Here is a 16,540-nt window from a genome sequence, read left to right on the forward strand (position 1 = left end):
CCCTTGACGCCTGGATTTATTTCCACCTATGACAATGATCGTATTAAAATTCCTTTGTGTTTTTTTTTTATTTCAAGCAGAAAATAAGGTAAATTTGGATTGAAAGTGATTTGATGCATAGTTGCATCAAAGGGATTCATTGATTTCCAAGGAAACGAATTAATATACTTTGTTCTGAATCTTTAGAAGAGTTAAACTCATTTACAAGAAAACACACTGGTATAAATTTAAAAAGCTACCAAAAGCAATTAAACTATTAAATGGGGAACTAAATTAATGATAGGTGGAAATTGTATCTAAAGATGTTGAACTATTCAGTTTTACATTTGTGTAGTATGCTGACGGGGTTGTTTAATTATTTTCTGTATGCTGAATTATCAAAAATAAACATATATGGTTTCTAGTATTTTAAAATATATAATTCTGGTTGAGTCTTCACAATTAAAATAAAAATCTGTGCACATTTCTTTTCTTTGAGAATCAATTATGTAAAGACTTCTTTTATTTTGTAAAATCAAACTTCACAACTGTTTTATAGTTTATAATGTATTTTAATTTGAGTTCCTGATTCTTCAGCTTCAGTGTTCACGTTTGTTTTGACACTAATCTGTAAGTTTGTTTTGATTTTACATTTTGTGAGTGATGCTAGCGGTTTGAACAACAAAGTTAAAAAAATACTGCAGGGTTTAGTGCCATTTGTGCTTTAATTCAATAATGGTTTGTCAGTCTTTCCAATAATTGTCTGGATTCTTCTCATCCCATCCAGGTCTGGTCTTTCCCACGACTGGTGAAGGAGGGGTCAAGTAGGGGGGGGTCTGCTATGAATATATGACTACAAATGAGACAGGCTTTCAAAAAGAACTGCAGTATTTGGGTATGAATATGCCACCACAAAGAACGTGGAACAATGTCTTTACCTAGCAACTCGCATCTGCAGGAATTTCAGAGTCAAGTCTCCTCTGTGGAGCCGAGTGCATTTGGAGAGCAGAGCCTCTCAGGCTGAGAGCTGAAGACAGAACGGTGATGAAGAGCTACCCTCAAGAAAAAGGGAGAAAAAAGAAACGAGTGAGGGTGAAAATGTTCCTGTCTGACATAACCGTTCACAAACATTAATCACACACCCGAAAGACTGAAGGGTGTCTTTCAAAAACATGGATTAACAAGTTAAGTGTGGGTGTGAGAATGACTTTCTGACCTTAAAATGATCGAAAATCCTTTGGATGAATGCAGAACGTAACGCTGTGGACTCCATGTGTCATTTCAGACATGCACTGGAACATTTATAGAATAAAAACCACTACACCTTTCTGCATTTTTGTTCTGCTAAATTCAACCTTGTGTATTTTAGATGTGTATGTGAGGTGACACCTGTACCCTAAATATGTTAGTAGGCTTTATCGAAACTATACAAGAATGTTTGCGTCAGCTTTCAATCATTGGTTGCTAATTTTAATGCGAAATTACTCAATTTTGCAATTAATCAATTCCTTTCAAATAATCAAACTTGGGAAAGTAAAGCAACACTTGAGGTTTCCTGGTTTAAACACACATTCAGGTCCACTCAGGGTCTTCCTTTTGAGTGTTAACACTCGTACTCTGAAAAGAGGTTTTCTGTTGTCATCCTGGTCTTACAGGTGTCAAAGGTTAACACCCCCTCTAACGCGGTAAGTATGCAAATGCCATCCTGACAATACCAGTTTCTCTTTATTGGGCCTGCAGAGCATGTGTCCCGCTGGAGAGAGGACTGCCGCCTCGCAGGCCGCTCTGGAAATACACCCCCCCCCCCTTCCCCAACCGCCATATACACACACACCCTACGCCTCTGAGAACAAAAGTACTTCACACGGGGGGCTGGGCCTGCATTTTGTGGGTCAGCGAACAACAGTCGGTGCGGCAGCAGCATGTCATTCACACTGCACCCCCCTCCGTCCCCCCCCCCTTTTCTTGTGCTATCAGCAAATAGAAGTGGAAGACAAGTGAAAACAAAAACCCATGGAGTTTTTGTGTCCCGTCGAATAAAATACTGTTTTCCATCATGCGTACAAATCACGCCCCCACCCCTGCCAAAAAAGACGGAGCCTTGTTAAGAAGTGATGGACACACGTGTTTGTCAATGGTTTGTAGTGATTTTGTAATCTCGTCTGTGAAGATGCTTAAATTTCTCACCACCTTTTGGTTTAATCTCATGAAATAAAGGGTAAATATCTTTCAAAATAAAATATAATAGCTCTGAGATTAGGCGTAAAACATTTCACAATAAAAGTTTTGGGATAAATCCACATGTACACGAGCAAAAGTGTCTGTAGAAATGTGTTTTATCGTTTACATTTGTATTGGTTTTTGTTAGTTTATGTTCCTACAAAGTAAATCTGTAAAATCTGGATTATTAATCCAAATTTCTGAAACCGAATTCAGTGTTCCACAATAAAGAAGTCTGCAGTTTTTTTAAATGATAATCTCTATTTCTTTTAATGAGTCTACAAGATGGGTGGTTTCAGTTACCTGAGGATCATCTAAGTGTTTAGCTAACAGTATAAACCACACAAAGCATGGGCTGTTATATTAATGCTTTATTACCACATACCAGCTTAATCTGTGCTCAGTAACAGCACTGAAGTTCAGTTAAGGGTTTCAAGTGTTTGGACCCATCGTTAAGCACAGAACATATCAGATACTGAGAAATGCCTCTAAAATGAAGACAATAGAGGCGTCCTTTAAATTATTTCCTACAGATGGAGAGTTTTCTTTTTCCTTCTCGTCTTCTGTGTTGAAAAGCCTTTTGCGTATACCCCCCCCCCCCCCCCCCCCCCTTTACGCCCTGTGACATTTCTTTTTGAAAGCTCCACATGCCGGCACTGGAAACACAAGCTCTCTTTGCTGGAACTTTGGGCGGGCGTCTTTTGTCCACGCCGGCTCTGTGATAATCACAAGAGCTCAGAAATGAAAGAAACAACACGTTTCAACAGGCAATGGAAGCATGAGGAGGAGAAATGTGAGAATGCGGTCTCCAACACAAAGCATTACTCACTTGAACATGGGTTTAGTCTCACAGTGACTTCACCCCGATCAGTTATCACTGCCTGAAGTTTCTCATCTCCTGCACGAAAGAGCAGCTGCGATGAATATGGGCACACGGGACAGGAAGAGATACCTCAGAAGACTAAAGACACTTACCTTTGGCTTTACAGTCACATATCAAATAACAAGCCATTAGCAAACCTAAAATTACCGCAGGGCCTGTTGCTCAATTTAAAACAGGGCCTCTCTTTTATTACTGTATTATGTTCTCCTATTAGTATGCAACAGGTTGTGTATTCAAATTTAACCCAGACTGAGGTCAGGCTAATCCACCTCATCTGGCGAGTGAAAGTGAGGAGGCCAGCAGACTGACTGAGAGGGAGATCTCCTTCAATAAACAGCCGTGTTGGATGTAATGAGTGCTGGCAAAGTAGCCCCATAAAGTTGACGGCACACATTCATATGCATCCGTTTGTGTGCTCAGCTTGACGGAGTCTGGCCAGGAGGCTTAACAAAGAGGAGGAAGGAAGCAAGGGGGCTGTGGAGAATGCCCGGAGGGGGGGGTGTGGGGTAACAGCACACCGGCACACTCACACGCCTGCGTCCTGCCGTCCTGTGGTCTCCCCGAGCCTGTGGTTATAGTAGTGACAGCTGGGCCAGCACACGTTGCGTCCCCCCCCCCCCCCCCCTCCAAACCTCTGCACAAAAAAGGGGGCCTGCACACAAACACAGGATGCTCCATCCTGTTTACTGTTTACACTTCACTGTGGCAGCCCCACTTGGGAGGGCTCTGAGGCATCATCACAGGCCTTTTGGGGGTCTGCAAGATGCACCCAATAATGTAGGAGACCACTTTTTATCACAACTCTGACACATTCAAATGACTAATTCATGATGCGGCATAAAAGATTGGACAAGCAGGAAAGCTGTACACCAAAAGACTCTATGTCTAGACCATCAAATGAGCAACTTTAAGCGCCTGTAAGGTTAAAATAATTATGACTATGGGACAAAACTACTCAGTCATTGCCACTAGGCTATGAGAATAAAGGAAGAATCACAAAGAACCATCAGCAATGTGGTCCACAACAATCAGGTCATTCCTGAGACAAAAGGACACCTGTTTTCTTTGCAACAGGTTTGGATTTATGAGGAGCAGAATGAGACAGCTGAACAACGCCCAACTAACAGGAAGTGATATTTATCCACCTAAAACGATTCACTTAAACCCGTCTTGTTAGTTTCTTTTTTTACTTAAGGATGATATTTGTTACTGAGAGTTTTGAAAACATAAAACTTATGTGTGTGCGTGGAGCTGTTTTTCTCTTTGTCATCATGTAAGTGGAATAACCGAAGCAGTGATTTTACCATGAGTCCCTTTACATGACATGTTGCAGTGATGTGATCCACCAGCAGGGGTCACTGTTACTGCGAGAATACAGGTAAACAAATGGAAGCAAACATCACGTGACAAAGGGTTAAAAAAAAATTATGAGAAAGGGTAAATGCTTCTCCATGCAATCCCAAACTATGCATTCATTAGGGTAAAATACGTATTCGAGTACTCAATAAAAGTATTCAATAAAAATTAGGATAACTGCTGTGATAGCTATTAATATGTTGTTTTCTTTATATAATACTGACTGGTCATATCACATATTTTGTAAAATTAAATACATTCATCTTTTAAGATACGTGTTTCTGATTATTGTTTTCGAAAAAATGTGTTTTTAGATTTAACCACTTAAAAAGTTTCTGTCTTTATGGTTTAAATTGATTGGCGTTTATTACTACACCCGTGGTTTTGGGGGTTACTGAAATAGTACCAAAAAGGCTAAAATAATAATAATAATAGAAAAGATTGCTTTGTCTATTTGGTGATTTAAACCTAAAAAATATATTAAGAAAATAAATAAATAAAAAGGAAAAAAACTTTTTTCTGTCTTTCATGTAATATTTTTCACATCTGAAACTTTAAAATATACATTTTTGGAAAGTAGTGATTGAAAATAATAAAAATCATTTTATAAAAATCTAACCAAAAGCAATTTTTAATCATTTATTTCAATATTTGAAAAATATTCTCAGTTTCAACTACCTTTAGCTGTTTAATCAAAAAAATAAAAACATAGGAGGAACACTATGCCATAAACCTAGAAGTGTCACACGCCTGAAGACACCACAATGAGAAAGACGCTATGGTCAAGAATAGTTATTTTACAACCTTATACTACAGATTTACTTTTACAACATTTTTATTGAATAAAAAACTGCCCAAATAAAGAAAATATTCTGGACAGGAACAAGTTTCTCTTTAAGCAGTTTAGGTTAAGTTCTCTGCCTTAAAATTGGCATCTTGATGAATTAGTCAGTGGTATTTTAGAGTTTGACACTTTTCACCCTTAACAAACATTTAAATTAATTTTCTAAATGATTACATGTATATTTGGTAAATAGCTTAGCCTAACTTTTGAAGGTTAGAGAGTACTACAATAGAGAGTACTACAAAAAAAGTTTTACAACATCCACCTCGTGTAGTGAACTGCCCTCGGTCACGTGACTTGCACGGAAGCGTGCTTTGATGGTGCAGGCAGGCAGCACGGTCAGGTTCGTAAACGTCTTGTTTTCTTTCTTTTCGTGCGTGTTTTTTAAATGTTTACCGCTTTATGTCTAACACCTTAATATGTTCGTTATTTTTAACAGCTGCTGCCCACATTATAATCGGACATGTCGTAAACGTTACCGTTTCTTTCACGTGGAGAAAACGAAGTTTGACAGTTAGCAGGTGGAATCATGGGAAAAAAACGCGTTGCTTACTTTTGATCTGTCAGCGGGTTTTGTCTTTTCTACAGTGCAAACGGCGCTGACGGTACAAAACACTAAACCACGTAGCAAACAACAAGGTTTATTGTACGTGAAGATGAGTTTATTTGTGTAAAAAAAATAACGTTACTGTCTTTGTAACGCAACACACCCTCGGGGGGCAAACTGTAAGGTGTTTGTCGACCGGATGGTGACGTCATTAAAACTAGTTCAGAAGCTTTTTGTTTATAATAGTAACTACTGTTAGGAAATAGAGGATTCGTTTGTCCTGAGTGAGGGTACATTTTAGCTCTACAAGCTTTTATTTGTTGTAATTTCAGACTATAATGCAAGAAATAAGAAGCGGTTTAAAAGTTTTCTAAGCTTTCCTGATCATAACTGTACATTTCTTTTTACAGACAATAGTGTAATAAGGGCAGCATTATGAATACAGCTTTTGGACTTACTGCCACAATATTAAATTTAAAATAAAGTTTTTGATTAATTTGATTGAACATTATTAATTCCTCTTTCCATTTTAATTTAATTAGGAAAAGTTCTTTTCACATAACTAGTGAAGAAACTGAGCATAGTGTAATTTATTAAATCGCACTGGCGGGTTTAAAAGTTGTTGTCTGGACTTGGTTTTTAAAGTTCATCAAACGTTTTCAGATGACAACTTTTAAACCTACTGCGATGGAATCAACCTGGATGAATGAGAGTCTTCACGGATGTAATTACCAAGGGTGTAGTGAACAATTGATGAATCAATTTCTATTATTAAATGAATCGACCTCTAAAATTATAAAATGTGTAAAAAATGAAATAAATCAAGTATAATCAAAAATAGTATTTGGATTGAGACATGGTAGGTTTATTTGACAAGGTTATTATTTTGATATGGAAAAACAGCAGTGGGCTGAACTTTATGAAACTAAACGTGAATGGATTTGCCATTCATTCTTTTTTACTTGTTTTTTTATACACATATTTATTTTACACTTGATTATCTTGAAGAAATTCAAGGAATCTGGAAAACTTACCCTGTTCAGTACCTGCAGGTATTTCTCTCTGAGTCACACTGGTTGAAGATGTCTTAGATTGATTATAGGTTAGTGAATCGGATCATTCAAAATGAATCAATATTGACTATGAATCCTATCAGCAACCACAAATTATATTTAATCATTGTTAAAATGGTCATTTTCTTTGGTAAATGGAGGATTACAGTTTGATGTTAAAACCTAAAAGTTGTTTTCCTGTATACTATTTTTAAAAGGACAAACTTTCCCTGACTTTTAGACACATGCAGGTTTGGGACAAAAAAAAATCTTTGACGGTAAAGTTACTGATCTAAACGGCGTCAGTTAAGGTCAGGCGGCAGAGCAGGTTGTCCAACAACTGAAGGGTTGGCGGATCGATCCCCACCCTCCCCAGCCAGCTGTTGCCCCCCCCCCCGAGCGTGGCCAGCCTGCAGCTCACCGCTTCCCCAGGGGATGGGTTAAAGTGTGGAGAACAATTTCCCCATTGTGGGATAAATAAAATTTAAAAAAAAGAACTGGACTGAACAATCCTTCCCCTGCTGGTCCCAAAAAGCCAAAATCCCGTAGACTTCTATTGAGAAATGGTAAATGGTAAATGGCGTATTCTTATATAGCGCCTTTCTTCCTACAAGGACAAAGCGCTTTACAGTCACAGACCCATTCACACACTGGTGGCGGCTCCGCTGCCAAACACAGGCGCCCGCCTTCCACCAGAGGCAAGGTGGGGTTCAGAGTCTTGCCCAAGGACACTTCGACTCATGGGCGTGCAAGGCGGGAATCGAACCTGCAATCTTACGATCATGGGACGACCGCCTTACCGCTGCACCACGGCCACCCCATAAAATAAACATTTCGTTATGTTTTTAAGAATAACCATTCTTGCTCTACTGCCTTTTAATAACATGTTCCTGCTAATATTTATTTTAAAGAAAATAAAAAGCGGATGGCTTTGCGTCGAACGTTTGAAGATTGACAGATTCTGCCGAGCCTGCTTTCAGTGGTAGGGGTGTGGCCTTCTAACATTTCTGATTGGAGAGAAAGGTAGACGGGCCAATCACGGCTCACTGAGGACATCTGGTTCCAACATGGTGAAGGACATATGGCGAAAAAATGGTCACTGAATTGACTTCATTCTGTGGCTGTAATCACACGATTCGTCCAGTTATATATTATATAGTCAATGTTTTTAACCAGAACGCCACTGACCCACTATCATTAAAACTTGTTGAGAGGGTTTGATAGCCATCTGTCAATCAAATGGCCACAGTTTGGGTTAATTAGAGCTCAGATGCAGCCAAAACTGACCCCAGTACAACTTCACTGAGAGTACCTTTAACTCACAGCAACTTTTCTGTTAAGCAACCTGAAAATAGAAACCTTCTTCAACAACCCTAGTGACTGCTTTATGATCTGTCCCTGGCTCCAGCTATTTTGTTTTTCCAAGGTGTTTCAATCCGGAAGTGAAAGGTTTGTCCGCTATTTCCTCTGTTTTCAGCCGAAGGTCTTTGGAGCCTCGCAGTGTAGCCACTAACTCGTATATGTCAGAATTTAGTTTTAGATTCAATCATGTGAGTAGCAGATTCTCAGCTGAAACCTGGTCAGGACAGTCCACTGTATGCAGCAGCTCGTCTACAACAAATACGCTGGAAAAGTGAAGAATGAAGGCGTTGCAACGACCAGTTGAAGGTCAGAACCCGAGCCGATTAAAATACAGCAACAGAGTTAACCAAAGGTCATCCACAAAAGTAGAATAAACCTGATGCTATCAAGATTTTGCAGCTCAAAGTGGTTGTAAAGGCTGCTGACTCATGTTGTGATTCAGTTTGTCCAAAGTCATAATAAAGAGTCACAATAAAGTGTAATGTTCCATCTAAGGTGGAAACTCAACATCCAGAAGGATTCTTGCTGCACTGAAAAACAAACATAGGGCTGGAGAAAAGACAAAGTGTTTTTCTGAGAGAGTAAAGAGAGTTGATAAGGTATCCACCAGCTGTGAGTGTATTTCATTCATGTGTTCTTTTTGCTGTTGCACCAGTCCTTCAAAGTAAATACAGTCGGTAAATATCAATTGTCAGGCAGGCAGTGAGGACGTGGCCTTTGCTGTTTGCACAGCTCTGTGCAAACTTGCCTTGCTGTCATAAGAAAGCGAAACTAAATGAAGGTAACATTTTATATACAATATATAATTTTAAAAAACAGCTGAAATTGTATTTATTGGTCAAAGCACTTTTTTAATTGGAAGTGTAAGAAAACACGTTTAATGTTTTTGATTGACAGACATGCTCCGCCTTCATATCTCAGATGAGGATACAAGTCTGTTATAAATGTCGTGTGCATTTTTTGAAAATTAAATTTATAATCTAAAGGATTTTAAATCAGGAAATGATCTCTATTTATGTCTTTGATGTCACTTTTTCTCCTGTTTAGATTATCATTTGTGGTAGAAAAATGGAGATTGACTTCTAATTATTTAAACTCTTGACGCCTGACTTTATTACCAGTTATGAAAAAAAATTAACTTGTCTTTTTGCTTTGAAGTAGACGCTTTATGAAGGTAACTGGATATGAAGTGGTTTGATGCACATTTGCATCAATAGGTGTCAAATGGTTAAAGTCCCACTCCAATCATCTTTCCATCTATTTTTATCCTAGTGGTCTTTTAATTATGAATTTGACCATTTTCACCAAAATCTGTGTTGTTTTCTTGGACATAGTTTCTGCAGAGCGGCAGGAGTTTATCAGAAGTTTGCCTCTGAGTTGTGGGCGGGACCGTTGATGCAGAAGTAAGCCTCTGCTGATATCCCATCATCTCTTTTTTTTTTTTTTTACACTCTCTTCCTCTAGTTTACAGCCCCTCACAACCCCCTAACATCACCGGTGCAGCAAACATGGAGAGTTACATCAGAGCTCTCCAGCAGTACGGTTTAGATCCAGATTCCAGCTCAGACGAGGAAAACAAAGACAAACATGGATCCATTTGTCTACAAGTGGATGCATCAGAATGGAGCAGAGCAGGGAGAATTTGGGCCAACTGTCATTTTCAATCTGCTCCTGATTCACCTTAATTTGAATAAAGAAATACTCAGAGGTGTAGTTTTGAAGGGCCGCTATAATGAAGACTTTCAGAGTCAATTACCGTATATATATCATAATATATTACCTTTGGCACACTAAAAAAAAACCTTTTTTTCAATAAAATATTAGCTTTTTTTGTGAGCTCATTTTTCTAACGGGAAGTGAGACGACGTGATCCCTGAGGCTCCGCCTTTCGTCAGTGTGGGTGCCGCCCATTTCCTGACGTCAACCTAGAGCCGGCTTCGGCATCGTGTCTGCGTTCCGCCTCACGAAAACACACAACATTCAAACGTTTGCAAAGTTTACAACACAATTTTTACTGGAGTAGGTCTTTAACAAGACTAACTACGGAAAAATGTTTTGGGCAAAAATGTACAGCTTTGCTTTTGTGAAAATCCTACTGATATCACAATAAACGGATACATTCTGCATTAAAGACCCTTTAAACCTTTACTTCAGCAGATCTTCTACATGATTAATGTAAATAAATGCTTCAACAAGTACATTTTTCATACATTCTAACTACATATTATTGTAAATATATTCCAAATTTTCTCACACAATAATTTAAAATATTTCTATTTGCAGTTTTTTTCCCCAAATATATAATACTTATATGATTATATAAAAATACAATATATAACAACCCTGAAAGCAGATGATAATCAGCTGCTCAAATGCTATACATCTTTAGTCCAGACAGCATGAAATGATAATGATTTACAGATGAAAGATCCTCAGATCAACATGTTTTTAGATTCTCACATGTGGCAATCTTTAAAGGCAAATTCCCAAAGGTGAACATTCATAAACGTGCAAACATGAAAGAAAAAGGATCAGTTTCTTCTTTCTGGTCTTGCCTCAATTATATATATATATATTTTTTTTTTCTGAATGATCGGTTAAGAGGCAGACTTTCCCAGAAAACAACAGGGCAGTCTTTGCTCTGGACGCCCCTGAGCAAAGTACACAGTCATCACCCCTGTTCCTATTTCCCCAGTACTCTGTCATCATCCAGCCATTTACCATATCACTCTTTCTGGAGGATCTTAAGGAGAGATAAGTAATCTTTGTCTTTAGTTAACATTTAGAGCTGTCTTTCATCTCTAAAATATCTTTTTTTTTTAATTTTTTAAATGAGTAATTGGTGTTTCATTTTTGTCAGCAATAATTGTTCACTTATGATCTGAAGCTTGTAAGTGAATTCATTTGGAAGTTTTGACACTGATCATTGCGAGTGCACATCTATACTGTTGTCACTGAAACTTTATTACCCTCTTTGTCCGTGACGATGCAGTCACATGGGAACTTGCACAAAGCTTTACATACCCACTCCAATGAAAATTCTAATTTTTTTGCCCGGTTTTGAAGATGTCCTTGTGGCATTTTTCTCATGCCGGAGGACAGATGAGAAGATTCAAATTGGATTTCTGAGTATTTCTTTATACAAATCGTTGTGCATCAGGAGCAGATGAAAAAAAAATGCAGTTGGAAAACAAGTAATCTAGTCAAGCTCCCAGTTCCGATCCATCCTGATGCGTCCACTTGTCACAAATCGATCCATGTTGGTCTTTGGTTTCCTCGTCTGAGCTGGAGTCTGGATCAGAACTGGACGTCTGGATGGCTCGGATGTTGCTCGCTAGCTTTGTTGTACTGGTAATGTTAGGTCGGGGGTGTGAGGGGCTGTAAGCTAGCGGGGAAAGTGTAATCAGAGAGCTCTCAGTTATGGGTGACGGAAAGTGGGAGTGGGGATGCTCTGCAAACATGGTCCCGCCCACAACTCAAAGGTGAATTTTTGATGAACTACTGTCGCTCTGCAGAAACGATGTCTTTGATAATTGAAAATCTAGGACATAGAAAACCATGACCACTTTGAAAATTGATCAGTAAATGATCGGAGTTGGACTTTAAAGCATTTTTTTCTTAGGATTTTTTGATTTTCACAGAAGCACTTTTGACATTAAAACCACTGATCCATTCGGAATAATCCATCTGTAAACATGTAGACTTGGTAATGATCGCCGTGTCTGTCCTGTGTTGGCCCGAAACGTTCATGATTGCTGGATGTTCTCCTTGTTGTGTCCATGCAGGGTTAGGAGCAGAGAATGTTTGTGACCGTGTTCCTGCTTCTGGTCGCCCTCTGTGCCCACAAAGGAAACGGCCTGGAGAAGGAAGCAGGCCGCGGACCCGGCCATGTCTCCGTCATCATCGTGGGAGGCACGGGGGACCTGGCAAAGAAGTACCTGTGGCAGGGCTTCTTCCAGCTCTACCTGCACCATGCAGGCGCAGGAAACACCTTCTCCTTTTACGGCGGAGGACTGTCGCCGGCTGAAAAGGCCACGCCGGTGCTCTTTGAAATCCTGAAGACAGTTTCCTGCTCCAAGGACGTGTCCCAGGAGCGCTGCGCCCTGCTGAAGGAGCAGTTCTTGCGCCTCTCGCAGTATCGGCAGCTGAAGACTCTGGAGGACTATCAGGAGCTCGCCAAGCAGATGGAGGAGCAGCTCCAGCAGGAGGAGATGGTGGAGGCAGGTCGGCTGTTCTACCTGTCCGTTCCAGCTTTTGCATACGCAGACATCGCTGAGAAGATCAACAGCAGCTGCAGACCAACCAGTGGCGCCTGGCTGAGGGTGGTGCTGGAGAAGCCTTTTGGCCACGACTACAGGAGCGCCCAGGTGCTCTCAACACAACTCAGGAACTCACTGAAGGAAGAAGAAATGTATAGAATCGACCACTACCTGGGGAAGCAGGTAAACAGAAGCCTGGTTCTCCGACAACCTGTTACCGTGCCAACTCTGGGAAAAGAACAAAAACAGAAAAAGAAACACCTATGAAAAAAATTAATTATTTTTTTTTATATAATACGATTTAGCTTCACATTTAGATTTTATGGACATAATGTGGATATCTTTAAACACACAAGAAAAACCAAATCTTTGATATAAAAGCCATCTGGACTTTTATTGTTGACCTTCCAGCTAAAACACACTATTGCATCTCATTTAAAGAGGATTATGGGATTTATCACCTTACCTGCAGATCTTCTCTTCCCTTTCTTTTATGAAGGTGGTGTCAAAGATTCTTCCATTCAGAAAAGAGAACCAACGGTTTCTGGAGCCCATCTGGAACCGGCACCACATTGAACGAATTGAGATTGTTCTGAAGGAGACTCTTGATGTTAAAGGTGATTTTATCGAACCTCTTTTTAAAGATCAGCTCCCATCATCTTTTGATCTGTTGTAAAATTGTTCCCAGTGGTCTTTCAATAATGATGATGCTGTCTTTAGCCAAAATCCAAAAACCTGTGTCGTTTTCTTGGACATAGTTTCTGCAGAGCGGCAGGAGTTCATTAGTATATCGCCTTGGAGGAGTCTGTGGAACGGTTTAGCAACCCTGCTCCCCTTCCCATCACCCATAACTGAGAGCTCTCGGTTTACACGCTCCCCCGCTAGCTTACAGTCCCTCACCCCCCCCAACCTAACATTATTGGTTCAACAAAAATGGGGAGAAATATTAGAACAATCCAGCCATCCAGCTTTGAGCCAGACGCCAACTTAGACGAGGAAAACGAAGACGTACACAGATCTATGTGTCTGCAAGTAGATGCATCAGAATAGAGAGGAGCAGGAAGCTTGAGCCCCGCCCAGCGTAGTTTCTACGTCATGTATAGAATCTTTTTCAAATGAAATGTTTTCGTCTGCTCCTGATTCACAATGATTTGAAGCCATTTTAAGCTTATATTTCTTCTTATATGTCCTCCATTGTCAGAACATGGCACAATGTGTTTAAAACACCAAAAACACCATTTTTATTTGGAGTGGGTCTTAAAAAGGATTTTGAAGAACGTTGACATAATGTCATTTCTCACTCCAAAGGGCGAATTCCCTTCTACGACCAGTACGGCGTGATCAGGGATGTACTGCAGAACCACCTGACCGAGGTCATGATGCTGCTGACCATGAAGCTTCCTCAGAACCTCAGCAGCAGTGACGAGGTCCTTCAGAACAAGTTGGAGATGCTGAATTCCCTGCTGCCTTTAGGGAAGAATCAGGCTGTGGTTGGACAGTACCAAGCTTACAAAGAGGAGGTTCAGAAGGAGCTCAACCAGACCAAAGACAGAGTCAGCCACACACCAACATTTGCAGGTAATTGCAGCCTTTTCTCTTAATTCCTTACGTTTTTGGTAAGCCCTGTGAACCGTTTCCTCCGAAAACTGCTGTAATGCTTTGCTGCCGTTTCAGCTGTTGTGGCCCACATCCATGAGGCCCAATATGAAGGCGTCCCAATCCTTCTGATTTCTGGCAAGATGCTGGATGAACGGGTGGGATACGCACGGGTACTTTTTAAGAACGACGTCTTTTGCCTCCAGAACCACAACAACGTCCACTGCAAGCCCAAGCAGATAGTTTTCTACTTTGGGCACGGCAGCCTGGGATACCCAGCTGTCCTGGTGAGCAAGAACTTGTTCAGGCCCGCTGGAACGGACGCTCACTGGAAAGAAGTGACCGAGCACAAAGATGCGGCGGTTTTGGGCCTTCCCGTGTCAGAGTACAACGTTCAAGTCCCCGCTGAAGACAAGGAGGCGTACGCAGAACTGATCTCCCACATCTTTGCTGGACAGAAGAACTCCTTCGTCAGCACAGAAATCCTCTTGGCCTCTTGGGCCTTATGGACTCCTCTCCTGAACAGCCTCAGTGGCATTTTTCCCCGAATCTATCCCGGTGGTTCAGACAACGGGGACATGCTAGATGTTCATCTGAAGGGGAAAGAGATCAAGTACAACAGTGAGGTGGTGATAATCAGCCCTGATGAGATGGGAGGAACGTCCCCCAGCAGCTATCAGGTGATGAAAGGCAAGTTTCGCAGCGCTGAAATGGTTTCTGCCTGGACTGAAGACCTCATCGAGAGGTTGGCTGCAGACATGCAGGATGCGGCAGAAGCAGCCGTGCACCAGGGCGGCGTTTTCCACCTCGCGCTCTCGGGTGGCGCCACTCCTCTGGCTCTGTTCCACAGATTAGCCTTGTACCACTTCTCCTTCCCGTGGAGGGAGACCCATGTGTGGATGGTGGATGAAAGGTGCGTGCCGCCCACAGAGCAGGACTCCAACTTCCACAACTTGCACGAGCATCTCCTGCAGCACATCAAGATACCTTATCACAACATCCACCCCATGCCGGTGCAGCTCAACCAGCGCCTCTGCGTGGAGGAGGACGGCGGAGCGCTGCTGTATGAAGAGGAGCTCAAGAAGCTGGTCAATGACTCCAGCTTGCACTTCATACTGCTGGGCGTCGGCTACGACGGCCACACGGCCTCCCTGTTTCCTGGTGGCAAACTGGACCCCCTGGGAAAGAGCCTGGTGGCTCTCACAGAGAGCCCCACTAAGCCTCACCAGCGCATGACCCTCACTCTCAGCGCCATAAACCGAGCACACAGGGTTGCTGTGTTGGTGATGGGCAAAGGCAAGCATGAGCTGGTCACCCAGCTGAGCCGAACCACAGAAAACCTGAACAGGTATCCCGTCACCGGCGTGAAACCTGCTAACGGAAGCCTTGCTTGGTATATTGACTATGATGCACTTTTGGGGTAGAAAGCTGCAAGTTTCCTCATTTTGAGCCATCAAATGCCTTTGCAGCTGGTTTGTGGGTAAAAAAAAAAAAAAAAAGCAGAAAGGACCAGTATTTTCTATACTAAAGCTCAATAACAACAAAAAAAAAATCACAAGTCAACCGATGACAGAACATGCTGTTATATTAATGTATGAATATTCTTGACAGAGTTCATGTGGCTGAACTGGAACGAACACAGAACGGTTTGTGGAGTCATCCTTCAAAAAAGACAGCTCTTGATCTCTCTGCTGATGCTTTGCTAATGGATTTGGAGTTCTGCAATACAAAAAGGCTTCAGTGAGACCAGAAGCTGCAGCGCTGTGGTGAGAAGATCCCGCTGGTGGCTTTTAAACACATGACATCAAGACGAATCATCATTTCACTACTTTTTCTACAAATGCAGAGACAGACTTTCACTCTATGAAGTCCGATGAAGACAATTTATGATGAATACATGATTCCAGTGTTTGCAGAGTGTGTTTGTTTGAGACATGGAGTGTTGAAAACCTCTTATTTTCTTAAAAACTTCCAGTTTGATCTAAATTGGGCCATACTCCCTCTCAGGTATATCTGCTGATACTGTAGCCATTTCCCTGTGAAATTTGAAGTTTGTATGTTTCTCTTTTCTCAATAACAATTACCCTATTTTTTTCCTGTGTGTTTGTGTAAAATATATATTTTGTATCCAAAATGAATCATTGTTATAGATTATGAGGTGAACACGAATAACATTGTTTCATTTTGGTGCTTTTTTATTTTTTAAGTTCATGTTTGATCCATCAAAGAGCAGATCATCTAGATCTAAATGTTCTAGATGGATCTGGTTGCTTTTCATTGAGCTGTTTGCAATATTTTATAGGTTGAAGACCTTTAAATAAAAATGTGATCATGTTGAACTTCATCTGTAGTTATTTTCTTGCGTCAAAACATTGGTCTGGAACGAAACCGTGTGAAGGGCTAAAACAGGAAAGGGTCTTCCTCTACATAATGGGGGCTTTT

The 16,540-nt window shown here is 40.9% G+C and overlaps 1 protein-coding gene and 1 long non-coding RNA gene across 6 annotated transcripts; one reads left to right on the top strand and one right to left on the bottom strand.

The window, feature by feature from the left end:
• Positions 1-696: 696 nt before the first annotated feature.
• On the bottom strand, positions 697-5,686 carry LOC144992129 (uncharacterized). The gene is made up of 4 exons (XR_013655927.1): positions 5,548-5,686; positions 3,029-3,097; positions 918-1,031; positions 697-832 (listed from the first exon to the last, which is right to left on the bottom strand). It is a non-coding gene; the product is annotated as an uncharacterized LOC144992129 (long non-coding RNA).
• h6pd (hexose-6-phosphate dehydrogenase (glucose 1-dehydrogenase)) lies at positions 5,486-16,442 on the top strand. Of its 5 annotated transcripts, XM_078947026.1 has the most exons (7): positions 5,589-5,625; positions 9,578-9,646; positions 12,029-12,685; positions 13,002-13,119; positions 13,811-14,080; positions 14,177-15,446; positions 15,710-16,442. In XM_078947026.1, the coding sequence occupies exons 3-7, from the start codon at positions 12,044-12,046 to the stop codon at positions 15,840-15,842; spliced, it is 2,433 nt and encodes an 810-aa protein (XP_078803152.1). In that variant the 5' UTR covers positions 5,589-5,625; positions 9,578-9,646; positions 12,029-12,043; the 3' UTR covers positions 15,843-16,442. The 5 variants fall into 5 exon arrangements, with proteins under 5 accessions (XP_078803149.1, XP_078803153.1, XP_078803152.1 ...); XM_078947023.1 differs by lacking the exon at positions 9,578-9,646 and having other exon boundaries at positions 5,486-5,625; XM_078947027.1 differs by lacking the exon at positions 15,710-16,442 and having other exon boundaries at positions 5,585-5,625; positions 14,177-15,681.
• Positions 16,443-16,540: the final 98 nt, after the last annotated feature.

The sequence above is a fragment of the Oryzias latipes genome, chromosome 5 (genome assembly GCF_053564925.1).
Source record: "Oryzias latipes strain Hd-rR chromosome 5, Olatipes_Hd-rR_3.1".
In the NCBI taxonomy this organism is placed as follows: domain Eukaryota; kingdom Metazoa; phylum Chordata; class Actinopteri; order Beloniformes; family Adrianichthyidae; genus Oryzias; species Oryzias latipes.

Coding starts and splice junctions, on each gene's coding strand:
- h6pd (XM_078947023.1), top strand. CDS start 12,044: ATGTTTGTGACCGTGTTCCTGCTTCTGGTCGCCCTCTGTGCCCACAAA. Junction 12,686..13,001: donor ACCACTACCTGGGGAAGCAG/GTAAACAGAAGC, acceptor TCTTTTATGAAG/GTGGTGTCAAAGATTCTTCC. Junction 14,081..14,176: donor CCACACACCAACATTTGCAG/GTAATTGCAGCC, acceptor CTGCCGTTTCAG/CTGTTGTGGCCCACATCCAT.